The 22,156-nt window shown below is 51.7% G+C and overlaps 1 protein-coding gene across 1 annotated transcript; it reads right to left on the bottom strand.

Annotated features, from left to right (window-relative positions):
• Window positions 1-1,319: 1,319 nt before the first annotated feature.
• On the bottom strand, window positions 1,320-18,769 carry ETS2 (ETS proto-oncogene 2, transcription factor). Its single transcript, XM_090271760.1, has 10 exons — window positions 18,513-18,769; window positions 14,180-14,251; window positions 11,729-11,840; window positions 10,527-10,646; window positions 9,975-10,175; window positions 8,490-8,573; window positions 7,263-7,487; window positions 6,077-6,337; window positions 4,289-4,407; window positions 1,320-3,453 (listed from the first exon to the last, which is right to left on the bottom strand). Exons 2-10 carry the CDS (start codon window positions 14,249-14,251, stop codon window positions 3,238-3,240), a joined length of 1,410 nt encoding a protein of 469 aa, XP_090127886.1. The 5' UTR covers window positions 18,513-18,769; the 3' UTR covers window positions 1,320-3,237.
• Window positions 18,770-22,156: the final 3,387 nt, after the last annotated feature.

The following is a 22,156-nucleotide window of genomic DNA, read 5'->3' as shown; positions in this document are numbered from 1 at the left end:
TTAAAAAAAACTTGGTGTTTGTTGTTGATAAAATTGGAGCTTCTGGGTAAAAATTTGAATGTTTAAAAATTTCTCTCTGCCACTGTGAGCTTGATAGCGTCCGGTGCTTTGCTGATGAAATCGGTGGCAATAGCAACTAATGTAACTGCTTGGTGTCGTATATTGAAATGTGCCAACGTTCTGAAGCAATACTTTCCATGTGACTCATGTGCAATGTCACAAAATCCCACAGGGTGACAATCCATTCGAAGTGCAAGACAGACCCACGGGATGTATTGTCCACAGAGAAAAGTTTACTGGTGTGGTTTCACGTTCCAGCTGCGATTAACCTTTAAGCAACTTGTCAGTTTGGGTGTAGTAGAAAGCGGTATCCATAGTTACCTGAAAGTTATTACATACCCCTCCCTCTTCTAAATTTCGTATCTGTGTGAGGCCAGATTTGTCTTCAAAATATATCACAATAGACTGAAAGCAGCAGGATAAGAACCCAGGCCTCTTCTATGAAACCAGACACCAAAAAGATTGGAAAACCTATAAAATGTCATTCTTGTCTTCTTGGAAAACGTTGTTTTTCATAAAAATGTTAGTTATTTTAAAAATGAATCATTTTCAAGTGTGTGAATTTCTAAGATGGTAAAAAAGCACTGCTGCCCAGCGGTGTGCTGGTCAGTGTTTAACCAGCCCCCTCGAGTGGGGCGGGGAGACCCCTCCCTCAGTCGTAGTTTGCTGATTTCACGGTGTGAATACATCATGACCAAGTTCAAGCCACCGACTCGGCACGGAAGCGGGCTTGGGAAGAGAGGAGCGAGCATCGCTGCCGTTCGTGGCGTCCTCACTCATTCGGAAGAGTGGAAAGGGACCCTGAGGAGTGTGAGAACAGGTGTCCTAGGGCCACCACCTTCCTGCCTGGTTAAGGCATCTCAGCAACGTCCAGGGTCCAGGAGAGTCGCGGCCTCAAGTACCAAAGTCCTTGAACCTCAGAGCCTAGTTCTCTTCAATGGAAACATCCCTAAATCTCTTCTGCGGGTCTGCCAGCCTCCCCCGGCCCCCTCTAGGACAGAACCTGGGTCTCCCCATTCCAAATGCTTCTGAAAAGAAATTCCCACTGTCAGCCACACTTCCGGGGAATGAGTTGAGGAAGGGCTCACAGCTGGTCCCGGCTTGGTCATGATTTACTAGGTGTCTGTGTGTCAAGTTGGTCAAACAGAGACGTGACTCAAGGACTGACGGCCGCTGAGTGGGCAGCGGCCCTGGGCTCAGCACTGCTCCCTCCATCCCTCGGGGTTGGAATAGGGACAAAGAATGACTCTGACAAGGAGTTTATATAAACAAAATACTTTATTATTTGAGAAAGAAAAGGCCAAATCACAACACTTTTATACTTAAGTTCTGTCCATGACCATGCCAGAGGTTTCTAAGGGACTCCAGTTTCCGTCACTATTAGGATGGACCGCACGGAACTGCCAACTTGGTCAGTAAAAAAGTTAAACATCGGTTTCATGTGGTTCGACCCCAAACAAAGTGAGCTGATGGCCGACAGTTGTTTGGGCAGCGGCACGTTCCCAGTCACGTCTGTTGATGTTATAGACAGATGTCTGAGCGGTAAACAGGTCCTGCCTGAGAAACGTCCTGTGTTTCGGATACTGGAAACGGTCTGGGGTGGGTCTCGGGGCAGCTCCGCCCTTCTCAGCTCATCCTTCCCGCCAAGCACATGGTCTCAGCACATGGATGGGTGCAGGTGTCCCCTCACAGGGCAACTTGTCCAACTGGGCAGCCCATGGGGCCGGATCCTTCTCGAAGGCCATGAACACACGCCAACCCAAGGCGCATCTTAGAAACAGCTGCAATGTCACAAAACTTTTCCTTCAGGCGAACCAGTTCAATGCATTCTCTCCCACCTGGCTTACTTCCTTGGCCTCTGGGCGTTCTGCATCCAAAATAGATGAAAAAACAAAACCACGTGGCTGTGGTCGCCAGACAGAAAGGAGCAGCGTGGTATCCAGACAGCCACGACTTGGATGGGACAACGGGTTTTATTCATGTCTGAAGGGGTTCGTAAGGGCTCCCCTCCCTCGCATCTTCAGCCCTACACAGTATGCTTAACTTGACGTGGAGCTGAGATAAAAATAAAGCTTTCTTACAAATTAATTTTTTCCCCCCAGTGAATTACTTTTACAAGTAAAAATAGCTGCTTCATAAATCCCTCCTGATCTCTGAAAAAGAGTCGCATATTTCCAAAAATAGTATTCTTATTTTAATCATACAGTCATTTGGGGCTTGGGAGTAGGGCAAAGGGTGGGAATGGCTGGTCAGGGGGGTCAGGTGCGGGGGAAACACAATTAAATTGAGAAATAAAGTCTGTGCGTGAACCAAGTTAAAGGCATGCATAGAAATGGAAAACATACGTCATCTGTCAAGAAAAATACTGCTTTATAGCTTTTACGTTACAGTTAAAGAAGAAACCAGAGGCCAGGTGTGCCCCCAGATAATAACATTAAGTTTCTTATAAAAATTCCCAAATGTACCCAGTCCTTGCCAGATACAATCTGGGCAAAACAAAATGAAAATAAAAACAAAACAAAACAGGGATTCACCCTCTTAGACCTTCCTGCTGTGGGCGCAGTTAATGGAAAAAATAATACACATTTTACAAATTCTCTTAGCCTGCCCGTGGCAGAGGCAATGTTCGCAAAACGCCGCATGTGCCCCTGAAAAATGGAATAAACATAACATTCTTATTTCACATACAGTAATATAATCATTTTAAATTACAATATACAATTTTGTTAAATAGAACTGTTAGAGGATTTTGATAACACTTATAAGATTACAATCGTATGTACAAACCAACTTCTAACTTGGCACCGCTGTTTCCTCTCCCCCTCCGGCCCTCTGAAAACAGACCGCTTTTGCATTCGGGATCCCTGGTCGCAAAACGCCAAAGACAAGAAAGAACGTGTGTGTCCACAACACGCTCACGCCTCGGAGGACGGCCAACAGCCCGAGCGGTGCCGTCGCACGGTCCGCTCGAAGCGCTTCCCCTCTGGGCCACGTTAGCGGCATTATAAACAGCGTGTTCCCGTCCGCAGGCTTCAGGAGCGACCCGCCGCGCTGCTCTGGGTGAACAGCTGCGAGTAAGGCCACTGCTTCTAGGCGACTTTCCTGGAGTGTTCAATCGGCCTGGCAGGGGCCCGGGGGCAGTCGGTCAGGATGGCCCCGTGGGCAGCCTCCCGGGCCTCAGTCCTCCGTGTCCGGCTGGACGCCCAGGATGGCATGCAGTTCCTCGGGCGTGAACCCCAGCAAATTCTGCAGGTCGCACACGAAGCGGTACACGTAGCGCTTCCCCGACGTCTTGTGGATGATGTTCTTGTCGTAGTAGTAGCGCAGACCCCGGCTCAGCTTCTCGTAGTTCATCTTGGGCTTGTTTTTCCTCTTTCCCCACCGGCGGGCCACCTGGCGACGGGGACAGGGACGAGGTCAATTCCATTCGGCCATTAAGAAAGAGCAAATGACTCTCCCCCGATGACGATGCTGACGCGTGCTCACGGGGAGAACTCACCCACTGAAGGACCCCAAAGGTGCCATCTGTTTTAGGGAGGGGCGGAGGGGGGCGCCATGCCCCCACCCACAGCACTATGTGCTACAGGACTCTCCAAGCCTCTTGCTCAGCAACCCATCCCAGAAACCAAGGGTTCCGAATGGAGGGTCCTGAGACACGGGAGGAGCTGCGTCCCCCCAACTCCTGGGTCCTCAGCCCCACGACCAGCTGCTGAGTGGGGTTCTGAGCCGTGGGACATTATGCAATCCTCAGTGCTTCTGCCGCTCAAGGGCATGGGAAGTGACAGCCTGCACCGGCCCAGCCAGAGACCCAGGGCTTCTCTAACGCGGTCCCGGATGAGCAGGTGCTAGACCAGCCCTGGGTCTTCTCCTCCGGCTGAGCTCAGCTGAGGGGTGCAGAAAAGCCCAGCCAGCGTGCATGCCTGGGGGTATGAGGCTTGCTCCCCCCAGCACAGAAAAGCAACTTCCCCAGGCATTTTCACACGCTCAGGAGAGAGCCGCAGCTCACTGCTTGCGCCTTTTTATTCAATGAGCAAGACAGTGAGCTCTGGCCAACGCCCACGCAGAGACCCACAGACGCTGCACACGGGTCCCGGGGGCCAGGACCGCCGTCAAGTTCCCCGACTGCCAGGAGAGCTCTCCTTTGTCCCGGGGAAGCCAATCTGTAAACCCAAAGGGACAAAAGTAGAGTAGAGAGCCCCAAGACCGATCTCCCGGGCCCCGGCCATACCTCGTCGGGGTCAGCGAGCTTGAACTCCCACCCGTCGCCGGTCCAGCTGATGAAGGACTGGCAGGACTTGTCGGACAGCAGCTCCAGGAGAAACTGCCACAGCTGGATGGGCCCGCTGCCTGGGGAGAGGGCCGGGTGACGGGTTTTTACACTTACACGCCGGGCTTCCGCCGTCCTAACGAAGCAAACAGGCTGAGGCAGGCCAGCCCCTTTCTGAGTTTGACATGAAGGGCCCCTCTGGGTGCAGGCGATAGTCCTGAAGGCCGGCGGGAGGAGGCTGGACACCACACTGAGGTCTTCCTCCATGCCTCCTACTCCCAGAAAAGAGGTCACTGGGCCCCTGAATGCTGGGTTTGGTCTTTCTGGGGAAAGACATTCAGGGCCACCAGATTTTGGCCTCGAGAGTCCTCATCCTGTATCGCTGTTCCTTCTGTGATCACTCTCAGTGTTTGTTTCTACAAACGCTGGGACGGGATGGGGCAGCTGAAGTGGGCGGAGCATGTAAGCACAGAAGGGGGCACGTGATACGTGGAATCCTGTGCTGTAGCTTTCTGGCCACGTGATGGCTTTGCCTCGAGCCCCCTGGGCTTTGGAGTGACATCCACGGCCTCACCACCTCCATGTGCCAAGGTCTGTGCTTTGCAAGGTGCCCTTAACGGGCCTTTTCTTGATTAGTATTTACTACCAGCGCCTTTTAAAGAAGCACCAACAAACTATGAGGAATAAGATGCAGCTCGGAGACCAGGTGGCTGCCCTGGATCCCACGCCCATCGAAGGCCTGTTCCCAAGACGCAAAGGGCTACGAAGCTCAAGGGACAGGAGTTCTGGAACCAGACGGGACGGGCTGCCTGTGTGACCTGAGAGCTGTGTCACTCTGAGCGCATTTCCCCATCTGTAAAATGGATCAAGGCCCCTCCCACGCTGGGCTGTCCTGTGGACGACCGACAGTGGGCCCAGCTGAGCACACGGAGCAAGCAGCGGGCGCGCGGGGGACGGATACTGAAATGGAAACCACCGCCACCATGGCTGTTTATTTTCTTACCCGGCCCTGACCCCAGGGACAAAGCCTACGGCACTTCTCACTCACTCCATGTGTGTTTTTAACACATTTCCAAAGCTGTTTGTTTCAGACGACAGAAAGAAATAGATGCCTACACATTCTTATTTTAATCTATCAGATTTTTCTAAGTAGGTATTTTTTAAATCCCCAGTGGCTCTATACATAGTCAAAATATGGGGAAAATAGCACATTTAAGGGCACATGTAGCAACTGAAAAAAAAAATCTCGGTATTTTCACTAAAGTGCTGAAAATATCTGTTTCTAAAAACAGCTTTAATATTTGACTCTTCCCTAAAATAGCTCTGGCCCAAACCTTAAAAATAAGATGGGTTTTAGGAGTAAGAAAAGGTAAACAGTCCTGAGTTATTTGAGGCCGGCTGGCTGCCCCTCCCCGGGCCAGTTCACATTCTTTGAAATTCCTGGCGTGGGTGAGTCAGAGCGAAAGCCTCCGCGGGTCCTGTGCCCTCCTCTCTGATCGGCCGAGCGAACCCAGGGGGCGGGAGCAGCCGTCGCTCCCATCCACGCTGCTGAGCAGCGCACACAAGTATTTCCCCAAGGCTGACCTTCTTACAGTTCAGATACAGCTCGTCTGCAGTCAGGATTACACCCCGCGGATCAAATGTGGGGCGCAGATACAATGTGCTCCGACCAGAAACACCCTTGATAAACATGGCTGGGCCGGGCGGGGCACAGAGCAGTGACCGGGGCACGCGGAGCCGCAAGCTCACCTGTGAAGCCAGCCAGCACAGCCGCAGGTATGACTGGTTTGCCCTGCTCTGCTGGGTCACTCCTCTCTTGGATGTAGTCCTTGAAAGACATGGTCGGCTTGTTGAGGCACAAGGACTGGCTGCAGTCGTCCTCGCCGCTCTCGAAGGAAGGCACCCGCTGCTCCAGCAGTGATGACTGGCTGTTCCAGGACTGCAGCAGGGAGTCCGAGCTCTCGAAGCTGTCCCTGCCGCTCTCGGGGGCGTCGAGGTCTCTGGCCTTCCCTGGCAAGGACAAGCACGCACAGATTTGCACTCCTGCAGGACAGCGACATGTCCGGCCACGCTGCTGATAAAAAGCTGCAGTGGTCTTGGCCCCAGGGGCAGCATCCCTGCCAGACGCCCGTGTTCAACCACATTCCCTGCTGGTGCAGGACCATTCAGGCTTCACAACGCTCTTAAACGGAGGGACCTGGTCCTTGTAAGTTTACTATACAACCACATCTCGCATCAACAACAGAATCGATAAATCAAGTGTAGCCTCATTGGGTGGAGTACTATACAGCAGTGAAAAAGGACAACGGGCTGCTATATCCAACAACATGATGATGACATAATGATGAGCAAAAGACACACACAGAAGACAACATACAGTATGATTCCATTTATAGCAAGGCCAAGAACAGGAGAAGTTATGATAAAAGTCAGGATGATGGTTCCCTCTTGGGGTGGGGATGCTAGTGACAATTGGGAAGGGTATGAGGTAGCCTTCTGGCATGCTGGAAACCTAGCTTCACCTGGGTGGCTGTTATACAGGTGTCTGTATGTAAAAATCCAACCAGGTGCACATCCTGAGTCATGTACACTGAGTATATACGTCACCATAAAAAGAAATGTTATATTCCTACACTGTCCCCCAAAAGATCCCATTGGGTGGAGGAATTTATTCACAACAGCAGGTGCTGTGTCTTGTTTACTCAACACCCCGCCCCGGCCAGGACCACAGCCTGAAACACATCAGAAGTACGCTCACTGAGTCGGTCAGTCGCCTGGGACAGGGACCGGAAGTCCCTTAGAAGGACGAGTCCTCAACTCCCTCCCATGGCTGAACACAGGACTGCTGATGAGAAGCCCACGTCCCTAGCTGACCGTGGCTCCCGGATCACAACCGAGAGCCTGCGGACAGGAGCGTGTGGGAGCCCCCCCTTACCAGAGCTGTTGCTGATCAGGTTCAAGCCGCTGCCGGTGAAGTCCTGACCGACGGAGCAGTAGTTGACACCAATGGTGTTGAGTCGAGACTTGGGGAACATCTGAAACTCCTGCTCGGAACCAAGGCCACCGGGCGCCGCTGTGGACGGACACATGCTGTCCAGAATCCCGCCTTTGGGGTAGTTCTGCGTCTGCATGCCGTACGGCGCCTGTTCCATGCCAAAACCTGGAACACAGCCATTGGACGGCAGAGCTATGAGGGGACAGCACATGACGACTGGAGACCCTTGCAGCTCCAACCAAATCCAACGCGAGCCGTTGTGCAGGCCCCGGCCGTTGCCAGCCCTCGGGGGACGCGTGGGCTTTGATGGGCAGGTTTTCCACCAAGTTCCCCCTTTTCAAACCGTGCCTCTTTCCAGCCTTACAGGCCCTTTGCCCAAATGCCCGCTGCCTCCCAGCCCAGGTGCCACGTCTCAGGCTTCACGTTGCTGGGTCCCTCATTCATCGAGTGCTTTCACGTGACCCCCAGAGTGGCAGGGGTCCCTGACTCTTTCAGCTTCCAAAGACACTAAGGCTCAGACAGACAAGTGACATGCCCCCGTATGTGACTCCTAAGGGACATCTCCAGTCACCTGTAACCCGGCTGGCTGAGGGGACCGTAACCTATGCTCACCAGGTCAGTGACCAGAGCGGGGAACCTGAAGTCTATGACACCTTTTTTGACTCCAAAGTTCAGAGCACGTGTGGCCTTGCTTACCGGCCACTTCCCGGGCCAGCCACCTCTCCCTTGTTACACTAGATGTGACCCCAGCCACCAGCTCACGACAATCTGCCCCTCACGCTCTGCGTGGCCTGGACAGCACTGGCCAGGAGACCATGCGAGCTTTTCTAGTAGCCACGTTTAAAAAGGAAAAAGAAAGGGGAAATTTTAAAATTTTACTTGACCTGAGATATCAATGATCATTTCAACAGGTAATCACAGTCCTTTTAAAACCAGGAAGGAGACAGTTTACATTCTCTGTTTCATACTAAGGCTTCCAGATCTGCTGTGCGTTATGTTTACATTACACATCTCAACGTGGACCAGACACATTTAAAGCGCCCAGCAGCTCGACGGCCACGTGTGGCCACCATTGGGCCAGCGCAGGTCTAGACGGCACCGTGGGGCCACCCATGAACTACCAGGGTGACTTCAAACCGAGATCTTCCGGGCGGAACCCAGACTCACCTAACGAGTTGCTATTAATCCAGTGAGGGACGCAGTTGAGGTGGGAGTTTTCTTCATACTGATCTTCTGTCTTCTCCTGGTTTTCTGAAGAACAGGTACAGGAGACACGTGAGATTGCAAATCGAGGGTAAAACAACACGAGAAGAGAAAGCAACTTTCTGAATTACTGCGATATGGTTATCTCGGAGTAACTCAGCGCGTTTAGAAGTTCGCATTTAATCCGACGGTGTTCCAAGCCGTTACGTCCTTTAAAAGACTAGAGACAGCAACGCATTTCTTAGTCAGTGGAGGAAGTTTCCCAACCTGAACGCTGCCATGGGCAAAGTTACATTTTCTGCTGCCATCAGCGGAAGACCGAGATGGTGGACTTCACTTATCCACGGCCAGCGAGGAGTGGCATGGTGGCCGCCTCTGTGAGGCCATGGCCGTTGTTCTAAAGCCTGAAGGTGCGGCGAGCGCTCCCCAGGGAGGGCCACAGGAGGACACGTGTGCCCGAGAACTTGCCAAGGCAAAAGTTTGTTTGTGGCTCTGTGTACGTCTACTCTCCACAAACACACGTCAGCACACCCCCCCGCCCCCCGTCCATGCACAACTCCAGACCCACAGACTCACACCGAGAAATGGCGAAACAGGCCCGACTTGCCAACCAACATCCTTCCAGAACCTTCTACGGTGGGACTTGTCCAAGTTCAAGGAACATTTGGAGGTCTTTAAAAATAAGTTTCCCTGGCCCTCAGGAGCCATAACGAAAAAGAGCTGGTGGTTGACTCCTAAGGTCTTTTAAAAATCTGAGTCTGTAACAGATGTTGGAGCTCAGTGCTCAATGAAATGAGAACTATTTCCCTGAACTCTACAAAGGGGCTCATTTTCTTACCGTTTTCGCTTAAGTTATCCTTGACTATGATTTGTTTTTCTTTTTGAACTCAAATGTATTTTTAACAGCGGTCTCAATGCTCTTGTAAGGTCTGAATCAAGAATTTCACTCTATATGATAAGAGTTCTTTGCTCAGAGGCCAGTTTTTGTATAACAAATCAGGGTGGAAAAACCTATCAATTACTTCTACATTTGTTTAAAAACCTAAGACCAAAAAAAAACCCCTGTTCGTTGGAATCCATTTGGACTTCATAAAATCTACTGTAAAATCCATGGAGTTTGTCTGAATAAAGGCTCCCTTCTGTTGAAGCTGGCTTATTTCTTTTGGTTTTGGAAGGTGAGCCACAAACCAGGGGAATTCTTTGCTGGCCTCCTTATCTGAGCCAACACGTCTTTCTCCAAAGAATGCCGTCTGGCGACAGTGAACAAGTTAGTGACTAAGGCCACTGCCTCTGGGCTACGCTCGATGCCACACGTGCACACTGAGGCGGATGCAGATCTGTTTTGATCACTGCCACACATCTGACTCACTCCAGTGGCCTCGTCAGGCCAGCTCCATCGTTCGAGTCTCTGACCCTGCGCTGCACACCCTTCCCTCCCGTGGCTGGTACCTTTGATCATCTGCTCCAGATGCTCCCACAGAATGTCGCCCACGAAGTCTGGTGCCAGCTCCAGAAAACGCTCCTTGCCCAGGTCACACAAGACCTGGCCATTCATGCCAAACCTCTGGAGGTTAACGTTCACCAGGCTGAACTCATTGGTTGCCCAGAGAAGCCACTGGCAAACATGTTGCTCCGTCCACAGCCAGGGGTCTATGGGAAGGGAAGAGAAGACATGACACGGAAGGAATAAACGGAGGGAGGCAGCGAGACCACAGTGGTCCCTTCTGATTTACCCACGAAGTCCACCCGTGCACCCACGGCTAAGGACATGAGCGTCTCGAGACCCCAGGTAAATTCTAACACTCGGACAACAATGCTGGCTGACTGCTGGGCTACCGGGGCGGAAATGCAAACTGGCTCAGGTTAACCCCCTCTCTGCCCCTCTCTGCAAGGCGCGTTACACAAAAGCCTAAAAAAGTAGCCCGTCTCAAGCAATGATGGTCTGGTTCGCGTGCCTAGTAAAGCGCAGACTCCGAAAAGCAGCTGCCAAGAGGCGCTTACCCTTGGGGATGCCCAGACGGCGCTGCTCCTTCTGGAAGCCGCTGAAGGTCGCCTTCAGGGCCTGGCTCATCACAGCCTTGCTGCAGGGCGTGAGCAGAGGCAGCTCGCAGCTGGCCGCGTCTGCGAAGAAATCGGAGGGGCGTGAGGACACCATGCTGCCGCTGCCGCACGGAGAACCCTCAGCGTGCAGCAGAGAACAACTGTGATCTCAAACCTTGACATCATCATTCCTTAAAAGAGTCTAAATATTAGCAAAAAAATTTTTTGACTAAAATTGAAAAAAACAGTAGCCATTGCCTAACATCCTGTATGGAAAAAAAGATCTAAAGTAAAATAGAACTCCAGCAGTTGATGCCCAGGTAAAAAGGCCACTGAAGGCCATTGGAAAATTTTAGACAATGAGAAGAAATGGCATGGTTTTTGGCCCAAAGGCCTCAGGGATTATAAATACATTTGGAAGGTAATTCCATCACACGACGCCGCAGGCAGGGACTTGGGGCCTGGGACGGACGCACAGCCGTCTGCGCCCGTGAGCTTGGCACACTTTCAATTTTTATTGAGAAACAGTCTTCTCTGGACGCCCTCAGCCATTTCGAGAACGATAAACGACTGTCACATGATGGCATGCTGATGCGAGCACATGCGTTGTAATTAATTTTCTGGACTGTATTTTCTAGCACCTACTTCACATGACAAAGCGACCTCTGGAACACCTCCAACTAATAACTCTCTCATCAGCACTGCAGAGGCGTCCCCTGACCTGCCAGCCCCTTACAAAGAATAAACGTGACCTGAAGAACTACAGAAGGAAAACAGATGGGGAAAGATTAGCCAGAGATGGGTTGCCCCCAAACTCCAGGGGATGATCTCTGAGCCCAGAATAAAAAGCTGGGGGTGCGTTGTAACGGGCATCTGCTCTGCTGAGGACTGAAGTTTTCAACCCGGATGGAAATCTCGGGGTCCCCAGCAGGGTGCCAACACCAGGACATTTGCTCTCCCTGGGGAGCGTCTGGCAGGGAAGACACCAGAATCATCACACTCAGCAGAAAGGAAAACTGTCTTGTCCCAGGTCCACAGCCTCCGTCTGACTTTTTCCTCCAAGGCCTCAAGACACCAACCCTCCTGGCTCATCACCCGTCACCTCTTTATTAACTGAGCTACTCCGGGCAATGCGCAGTGGGTCAACCTGGGTCGCAGATTACCGTGAGAAATGGAATCCAGGCCCGTTGGGACTTCTTGGAGTGCTTGCTTTTCGTTCAGGGAGGGGAGGATGGCAAACAGGGACCCGTCCAAGGTGTCAAAGGCGGGCTGGCGCTGCAAAGGCGGGCGGAAAGAAAACGGAAATATAATATTTACTGACTGAATTACCTGTTTTCTAAAGGGGTCCTTGGGCAATGGGACCCATGCGGCCTGACTAAACTGGCCCCTGTAAAGCCACACCTGGAAGAGACCCGCAGGACTCAAGCGACTTTCTAGGACGGCCCCTGTGACCAAAAGGAGTCTCTGTCGCTCTGGGTCATTAAATCACTCTCACAGAGTCAGGACAACTGGGAACTTATTTTTAATGGCCTCATCCACTTCGATCAATGAGTAAACAAACCTAAAAGTGCCAGAATCCCAGAAGAATGGTGCCGGGATGGGTCTCAGAGCCCCCCTGGCCCAAACACCTGGCCCTTCTGTGACATCATCGGGGAGAAATTCAGTCAGGCCGCGGCCTGGAGGAGAAAAACGACCCTTGGCAAAGCGGTTTTACGTCACCATATTTAAAACGAAAGGCCAATGACGGAATGAAAATTTAAAAAATCAAACAATGAAATAAAAAACCGGTGGAGAAGTACTTTAACTGAAACTAAGTGTTTTTCCATATCCATTCCAATGGTTCAGAAAACAGAAAACCCAGCTGAAAGTTCCTTAAGCTTTGCTAAAGGGAAAGCATATTAAAAAGAACCTCCCTCCCCCCACCCCACAGTCATCTGTGGGGAAGGACTTCCAAAGACAACAGATTTGAAGTTAAAACTATCAACCGTTTGGGGGGGTGGGGAGCGTACACAATGATAAAACCTCAGAGCATCCATTTCTTATCATCTCATCTAGCGTTTATCAACAAAATATAGCCTGTAGTGGAAGACTCCTTCCTAAGTGACAGATGAGGTCTTGAGTCACCATTGCCCAACTTGTTAAGGAAACCAGGTGAAGAAATACACTTTTCCAACATAAGCTGGAAATCCCATGTTCCGTGTCATCCAATGACACGCGTTGAGTCATCACTAAGAAAATGGGGAACACATTTACAAATAAATAAAGTTGGTCTGTGTACTTTCTTTTTAGAAATGCAGAACAGTGTATGACAGATTACACAAGAGGGCAGGCGGAGGTCAGACCTGGCCCAAAACACTCAGGACCACGAGTCCCACGATGGAGCTCAGCCCCCCAAAACCCGGGCCGTCGAGGGGAAAACCCATCAGGCAAGTATGAAATACTCATCTAGATTCACACACTGATCTATCATTTCGGATGAACTTTGTGTAAAATATCCAGTTGACTTTTAAAATTCCTACTAGCACTGCCCGGGTGACTAAGAAAGTTCATTTCTTCAATGACAGTTAAGTACTTTTTTTTTTTTTTTTAAATCAGGACGTCAGAAGACAATCCACATTCATGCTGAGTATTTCAACACATCGATTTCAGGGACTGTTTCTTCCCCACACCCAGAAATCACATGGGCATCATCAACTAATCTTTTAATCTACAGGAGCATTTTTCTTTCCAGGGGCGTGGTTTCAAGGTTGCTTCCTTCCTAGGTGGTCCAGTTTCTGCCTCGCTGAAAACCTCTGACCAGACCAACAAGAAACCCTGCTAGCCTCAAGCTGGATGACCTGCGTAATCCTCAAGAAAGGCCTGAGCTCGTTTTTCTTGGGTCTCTGGGTCCTACCAGACAACTCACCTCACAGTGACCTCTACAGGAAACTAGAACACGCCAGGGACACCTATTTATACAACCCACAGAGCTCAGAGGAGGCCACCTAAAACCACTGCTTCTGAGAGATGTTCACTACACACGCAAAAAGCAAGCAGATTGCCCACGGGGTATGATCCGTTGGTGTCACCGAGAACGTTCCCAACAGGAATGAAGACCGAAGCTACAGGACACGTGTGTTAGGCCGCAGAGGCGACTTGCATCTTGAATCTGTTTTCTGGCTCACATGCTCACAGCCGTCCTGCGGACTCCCCCAGCTCAGAGCGGAGCCTCAGCGGGGCCTGCCCATCTCGCCTAGACTATGTCACTTTACTCTGAAACAGCCTTCCCACGGCCCAAGGACAGTCCAGCTCTGTCCAGCTAAGAACACAGGCCTCTTCACCGAGCAGGAGCCTCAGAAATAAACCACCGAGGCCTCAACTTCTACAAATTACATGTGTTCGTATCTTGGAGGACAAGCAGAACGAGCATCAGAAGCCCGTTTTACAGACGGGAAAACAAAAGGCCCCTAGAGGTTAAGCAAACAGCCCAGAGTCCCACAGCCAGTAAATTAAAAACTGCGGCTAGAACCGGTCTGCTGGGACCCAGCCCCTTGCTTTTTCTGTTTTCCTCCTCCTAGAGATGGAGCTTTCCAAATTTCATAAAAAAAACTTTTAAGGAGACTTTGCTCACTCACCTTGAGGGCCCCTCTGTAACTGCTAGATACAGGGGCCACCTGGTCCATGTTCTTGATTCCAAAGTCATTCATCTTTAAAAAAAGGGAAGAGGAAAATAAAGAGTCAGAGGCAACAAGTCAGGCACCACATTTTTACGGAGACTTCGTGGGCGGCACAGACACTGAATTCAGGGGGAGTCTGTCAAGTTCTACCTCATTAACAGTCACTCAGAACCAAAGGCCAGGAATTCTTACTGAAAAGGCCCCTCTCATAAAGGCTAGGCTGTGGATGTAGTTAAATAATAATGCTGATTCGCACTGAATTCCAGGTAGAGAAAGATCAAGTCCCTTTCTGGGTGGGGCTCTCAGAGGCCCCCAAGGCAGCCTGTGTCCTTCTCTGCAGCAGTGGGCGGGGCTGTGGGCCTGGAGGGTCTGCAAGGGGGCAGTCAGCTCCACCCAGGACCTCCTGGGTGCCTGAGGGGTGACCTGCCCCAGGCAGCTCCAGGGATATCCAGATCTAGCAAAGCCTGCGCGAGGAGCCCGAAGGCCCCCTCCTCTCCAAGTTGGAGGAAGCTCCCAGCCAAGGAAAATCCGAGGGAGAACCTTTGCTTCAGACCACACCCTCTCCCTGGTCCCCTGTTCAATACACAGACTCTAAACAGTCTGTTCTGTGTCACTCAGCTGTGCACGCCCTCAAGAAGTGATTCAAATCACAGCTCTGCCTTGCCTGCTTTGATAACATCTGGGCTTATTCTAGACCTGCACGGCCCAACATGGTGCCCACCCGCAACGTGTGGCTGCCGGGCACCTGGCACACGGCTGAGATGGACTGAGACGTGCCCTGCATGTAAAGTACACACGTGATTTCAAAGATCTCACAGGAAAAAGTAAAACATCTCAGTAATAGTTATTACTGCATATTTATATAACATTTTGAGTATACTCGGTGAATGGAAACATAGTGAAATTAAGTTCACCTACTTTATATACTGAACATAGCCATGAGAAAATGTCTAGTCACGCATATGTGGCTTGCAATTGGGCTGGGCTGTAATAGACCAAGAACTTATCTGGAGCCTTAAAATGTAACTGTTTGGCCAGGTAAGTTATATATTAATAGGTGAGACGGATACCTAGATAATGCTACCAGTGTTAAAAGACAAGACAAACTAAAACTCATTTTCAAATAATCTGGGTCAGCTCCTGGCCACAGAACTGAAGGCCTATAGGACAGCTTTGTGGGATCTAATTGCCTCCCACCCCATCTCCGCTGGGTACCCCCACCTGTTACAAGGAAGACGTGCGAGTAATTGAAATACCGTGCAACTGGAAGCACTTACTGGAGGCGGCAGATAGCATATTTTCCCGTAACGAATTGGGCTTTTTTTGGTGCTTTTTTTTTTTTTTTTCTTTAGGATCAACCTTATGGCTAAACTTCCCAACCACTCAACATACACACATACATACGCACATGTGCGCACACACAAGCACACCCCCGCCCCCAACACACACACCTTGGCTAGCGCGGCAGCGTGGGAGGTAAGTGTCTGTCTCAGGGGAGGCCGCAGGGGCACCGCAGAGGGCTGTTAAAACCCTGGGAGTGCAGGTAATTATCCTGGTGGCCAGGGGAGGCTGGAGAGCACTGGAATTAAGTAACAGTGCTTAGTGGGGAGGGCAGGGGAGAGGAGGGGCTTGTCCTGGATCAAAAGTGGCCACATTTGCTCCGAATCTCTCCACCTTGTGGGTCGTTGCAGCTGCACGCACTCAAGAATCAGTCAATATTCACTACTGATGATGGCTGCAATGACAGCGCCTCCTAGTAAGGGCTGAGTCTGAGCTGGGGGACCGTCCCTTCCCACCTGCCTGAACATCCCGGACATCCTGAGAGGTGAATGTGACACAGTGAGGCCCAGAGACCTCCGGGACCTGTCCAGGATCACACAGCTACTGCGGGGGCTTCTAAGGGGCACAGTGCAGACCACGGGGCCGTCAAGGGTGGCTAAATCCTGAGCACCTCCCTGTGCCAGGGTAACCTGGCGGGGCCCGGGCCTTGTCCCGCCACGTCCTATAGATCAGACAGCACACGGATATCATTAGCCCGGGCCTCTTCGTGCTCCTCTTTAGGACGTGAAATGCTCCGTTAATTCGGAGCTTTCTGTCCTTTATCTGAATGGACTAAGTCCTGTTAGCCTGTGGATTAAATACGCAAGCCTCAAAACAGAAGACCAAAACGCAGAGGCCACCTTTTCTATTTCCGGTTTGAAGACGTTTGGTGACTTGGGAAACAGAATAATTCCCCACTTTGACAGAGATAGACAAGAGATGTGGAAGGCATCGGAAAAGCTTCGCGGGGGTGGGGGTGGGAGGTTTGTGTACAAACACTTGCGAGGAAAGGCAGTCTACCACTCCCACATAAAGAGCTGTAATTACTCACTACAGAATAGAATTCTTTTGTTGTCCAGCTTTTAATTTGTTTTGTAAGAACTGTGCAGAATCAAAGTGTTTTCAGGCGGACACAGAGCTAATCAAATTTGAGCTCATTCACTTATTTTACTCAACATGGCTCCTTAAGATGGCAAGACAGGCCAAGTTTCTCCATGTGAATCAATTTCAAATTTGGGACCTTTGGGGGTTGACCTTTGGATTGCAGCTTGTTAACAAAAACAAAAAATTTTAAAAAAGATTTTATTTACTTATTTTTAGAGAGAGGGAAAGGAAGGGAGAAAGGGAGAGAAACATCAGTGTGTGGTTGCCTCTTGCATGCCCCCACCTGGGGATCTGGCCTGCAACCCAGGCATGTGCCCTGACTAGGAATTGAACCGGCGACCCTTTGGTTTGCAGGCCGGCACTCAATCCACTGCACCACACCAGTCAGGGCAAAAAAAAATTTTTTTAACAGGAAAAAAAAAAAAAAAAGGAAAATGTCAGAAATGTAACTGCTGGGGATGGTTACATTTTTAAACAGGCAGAACTTGCCTGACAACCATACCCCTTCTCGGAACAAATGATCACTTACATGAGACTGGACCACACGCTTGTATTTAGGTAAATCTGGGGTGGGGGTGGGGTAAAGAAAAGAAAACAACAGATACCCCCGCCACCCAATATCCTTAGAAGGTTGGTGTGCTTTTTCCCTTGGAAACTTATCACTTCAGCGAGAGGAATGACTAATGCCCACAGTGAGTGTTTGATATCTCCCTGCAGAACCGAGGGCGCTAACATCCACTGTACTATGATCTTCCTCAGAATTTTAATAAACCTTCCCTGGGAGATTTACCTCCCTGACGGGTGGCGGTGTGGGCAGGCAGATGGCGCACAGGCGCTCCCATTGTCCGGAACAAACATAGTCTCTTAGCGGCGCATTAAAATAAATTACCCTTATCTCCAAAGAGAACTGCTCACTTCTTTACTTTCTAAATAAGTAGCACGTCAACTACTATTTTAAGCTACCTTGAAATTGAATAGTACAGGCCAATATTAAAAGTCTCCTGTGCTTAAAAAAAAAAAACAAAAACAACCCTCAATGCACAAACGTTCACTGATACCTCTTCATTTAAAAATGCTTTAAGAACAAGAAAATAAAAGCAGCCGCGCCCACCCACGTCCCCATTTCCGACAGGCTCCCGCTGCTCGCCTCGCAGGGCCCAAGGGCCCTGATTCTCTCCAGGGCGCCCGCGGGGGTCTCGCCCTCCAGGCAGGACGCGCGGGCCACCCTTCCGGCAGCTCCCTCGCCGGCTGCCCTGGGCGGGCCCTGGACATGGCCGAACAGGTGACCAGGGGCCCAGCTTTTCGGGAAGCCGCAGACTCCCAGGTATTTTAAGAGGCAGGCGCCCCAGGTCCTCCCTGGCCCAGCGCGCTGTCAGTCACCCGCAAACCCGGGCGCGCTGGGGCCCCCTCGGACACCCTCTCCTGCGTCCACCCAACCCCTTCGCGAAATCGGGTCCCCCGGGGCGCCCAACGGCAGGAATCCCCACCAGGCCCTGGATACTCCTTTTAAAAACAAAAGCAAGCGAAACTAGCCGGCGCGCACGCCCGCCCCGGCCGGCTCGGAGACCCTGGGAGCCGCGGCCCAAGTTCGCAGCCGGCTCCGCGCGTCACGACAGGGCCCACCCCGCGCCTATCCTGGGCCCCGCGTCCCGACTGCCCGGAGAGGCACTGAACCCAGACGCGCGACCCCCGAATCCGAGGAGTAGCCGCCACCCCGCTTGGACCCCGGCGTCCGGACCTCGGCGCCACTCACGTCCCCAGCCAGCTTCTAGGTCCCCCCGGGAGAGGAGCCGGCGCCGCAGGGCGCTCTCCACGGAGCCCCCAGCCTGCGCCCGGCCGGCCCGCCCACCCCGGACCCAGCTCTTACCGCGCCGCTTCTGGCAGGGCCGGCGCACGGGCGGGCGGCAGCTGCTCGGGGCCCGGGCTTCTCGGTGCGGTCGCGGCGGGGCCGGAGCCGGGACCGGGGCGCAGGTGGGGCGCTCCGGGAGGCCGGGGCGAGGACGGCCGGGCGAGCAGGCGAGCAGGCGAGCTGGCGATCGGGCGGCTCCGGGCGCTCGAGATTGCGGCTCCACTGCGCTCCGCCACCGGAGGAAGTAACCGACCCGGCCCCTTCGCAACGAGCTCTTCAGGATCGCAGGGAGGAGGGCTGAGAGAGGGTAGAAGACGGGGGAGGGGAGGAGGGGCAGCGACGGGGAGGGGAGAGAGAAAAGGGGAGGGAAGAAAGATTAGAGGGAGCGGGAGAGGAGCGGAGGAGGAGGAAGAGGAGGGAGGGCAGCGGGGGTGGGGTGGGGGCGGAGCCAGCTTTTTCCGGCCGGGAGCTCGCTGGGCACGCGGGGTCCCCGGCCCCCGTCTCTCCTTCGCTGTGCCAGGACCGCGGCGGCCCCGCGCGCGTGTGCGCCCGGGAGCTCAGGCGGAGGGTCTCCCCTTGTCCCGAGGCTTTAACGTCAAACACGGGGTGCTGGTGCTGGTGGCCCCGAGCGGACGCAGGGCTTGGGCAATAAGAGGCCCCATTCTGGGACATCTTCCGAGATCTTTGATCTCTGACCATTCTTATCGGGAAAAGACGCTAAATGCGATGATAAACAAGCAGCCGGGGCCTCCGCTGCGTCTGGGTCCGCCCGGCCCCGGGAAGCCCGGCTCCCACAGCCTCCGTGGGACTGGCGCCCCCTGGAGTTGAGCGGGGCCTCGGCCGTGACCAGCCCGAGCTGCTCCGGGCTGAGGCTCGTAACCCTCCACGGCGTTCTGGTTCCCCCTTTAAGTTCGAGGGAATTGAACTTTCGGGTAAATAACCTGTCGGGTCATAAAACGAGTAACCACCACCCACGGTCAAAACCGTCGCGCATACTCTGCCAAGTTTCCATTTTTAGCAGAAAATATTGGAGTCGGTGGCTAGAAAAGTGTGCATTGCTTATGCCAATCCACGTCAGCGTCTCAATACTTTGGAGGAAAATATAGATTCCCGAAGGTGGATATAAAATAAAACAGCCCAGCTGAAGCAAGGCCATGGGACTAAAAATTGGTGCATCTCAGGGACCCAGTGCAGTGAAGGCGAGGAACAGCCTCACTTGTCTGTTACCAAGGTTGCAGGTTTCCATGGCAACCCTAAATCCAGAGTTTTTCGGACAATTGAGGTACTACCGTACCTTGATGTTTCCAGGTACCCGAGGGTCTCCAGGTGTCGTCATTGCATGGGCCAGCGGTGGGGTCTGCAGGTCTCAAACAACCAAGTACAGCGGGCGCTGATATTTCTAGGACGCGGAATTCCTTCTGATGGCTTCTCGGTGTATGTTCAGGCCCCCCCTCCACCATCATAAACCACAGATAGGTCAACAAAGTGTTTCATAAATGGAATACAGATCCATAATAAGTTACCATGGAGACATGACGAGGCTGCTACTTTTCACTTTTTAACTATGGCAGAAAATGCGGGCTCCTCTGGGCTGCAGTTTTATCCAGTAGAGGAGTTTCCCCCCCAGGGCTACTCACAACAGCCCTTGAGAAGCTGGGTGCCCACAGCCATGGGGTCAAGCTCAGTCGCCCGAAATGGGGACTGCCTGTCATAGCACCTTCTCCTGCACCCACGGGTGTTCAGTGTGGGATGCTCAGGGGCTGAGTCACTAAAGTCCAGCGACTCTTTGGGAAGACATCGTTTCTCCCTGAGGGGGCTGGCGCAGATATACTGGAATGCTTCCAACATATCTGACCAGAAAGACGTCAGAAGGAGTACAGCGGTCTGCAGGCAATCCATTCCTGATGGCCAATATTTCTTCTGCTGTAAGTCATTAAACCTTGGACTCCTTCTCTCCTCTAGAGAAGAAAAGGTGATTTTGGATCCTTTGTCATCAGGCTGGGATGAATGATGGACACAGAACCCAATAGGTCAAGAATTTATCAGTGCTGAGCACGTGGGAGGGAGGCTCAGAATGACTTAGCTGTTAAGTTCCTTTTTCCAAGCTCCCTTCTGAGACCATCTTATGAAAGACACTCTTTGAAAAAAACATCACGATACATGAAAAAACCATTATTCCTACCTCCTCAGTGGTAAGTGTGTGAAACCCTGTTGAAAATGCTCTGGCCAGCCCTAGCAGGTGTGGCTCAGTTGGTTGGAGTGTCGTCCCATAAGCTAAAAGGTTGTGGGTTCAATTCCTGGTCAGGGCACATGCCTGGGTTGTGGGTTCGGTCTTTAGTTGGGGCATGTATGAGAGGCAACCAGTCAATGTTTCTCTCTCTCTCTCTCTCTCTCTCTCTCTCTCTCTCTCTCTCTCTCTCTCTCTCTCCCTTCCTCTCCCCTCCACCTCTCCAAAATCCATAAGCATGTCCTCGGGTGAGGCTTAAAAAATAAAATAAAATAAAATAATCTCGCCAGAGCACAAATGCCAGAACTGGAAGAGATACAGAAGGCAGGGCGAGGAAGCTGAGGTCAGACACCAGCTGGGACCCCAGACTCCCACCCAGGTCCCTGTCACTCCCTGCTTCCCTTTCCAAGCAGGCCAGGGCTCATCCAGGCACCCCCCTTGCCCTGGGTCCTACACAGTGGCCAAAGCCCTGTATGCCTAGGTGGTCACACAGTCATAATAAACTGGCTCATTCTAGTTCTGGGGCGATATCAGGCTTCCTAACATTTTTCACCTTCCTGCTTTTAGCTGGTTACTCAGCTGAACTAAGACCTGGGCCTGGCTGAAGCCTGTGATTACTCATTGACGATTATGGCTTGATTCACAAGGAGGACCGAGCTTCACAGTAAATTAAACCTAATAAAAGTACAGCCCTTGTGCTTCAAGATCAAAAGTCGAATGTGTTAGAAGGAAATTAACAGTCGGAAGGCACGTGGGATGAAATGTCTCTCTTTTCTCTTAAGAAAGAGAGAAGCCCGTAGAGAAGGGGGCAGAGATACTACAGGGGTACACACGTGTTACATTTGAATACCTACTGTCTAAGGAATAAATGGAAGATACAGAGTTCTTTAGTCTCCAGACATGATTATGAACAATGATTTGCTTACCAGGTCATTCTTTTAAAAATTAGCAAAATCGTTTCCTTAGAAACATGTCTGTTTCCCTTGAAATCCAAATCAATAGTTGAATACAGTTCGAGGTGGTTTCCAGTGCAAACTAATGACATCATCTGGTCTGAGCTGTATTATTCACTCATTCAGCAAACAGTGTCACCTGCTGAGAAGACAAAGACAGGTAAGGCCTCACCCCTGCCCTTAAAGAAGTAAAAGTAAAGCGCCCAGTACTGTTAAAATCACACACAGAGGTGAGACTCTGGAAATCCTGATTGGGGGGGGGGGTGGGGGGGGGGAGAAGAATGCACTTAGAGACAGAAATAATCTAATTCATCCATATTTGCACCTGTGTTTCCTTTCCTGACTATTCACCCTGACTCACTGGGTGATGTTCAGAAGTAACAGGTATTCCATTCATACATGTTGGGGTCAAGAAACAGAGCCAGCCCAGCTTTATACCACCCTCGACCCTGCCAACCCTTCACCCCATCACCACCTCCCAC

Source organism: Furipterus horrens, unplaced genomic scaffold (assembly GCF_987537825.1).
Source record: "Furipterus horrens unplaced genomic scaffold, mFurHor1.1.pri manual_scaffold_1, whole genome shotgun sequence".
Taxonomy (NCBI): Eukaryota; Metazoa; Chordata; class Mammalia; order Chiroptera; family Furipteridae; genus Furipterus; species Furipterus horrens.
This window is presented reverse-complemented; position numbering and strand designations above follow the sequence as displayed.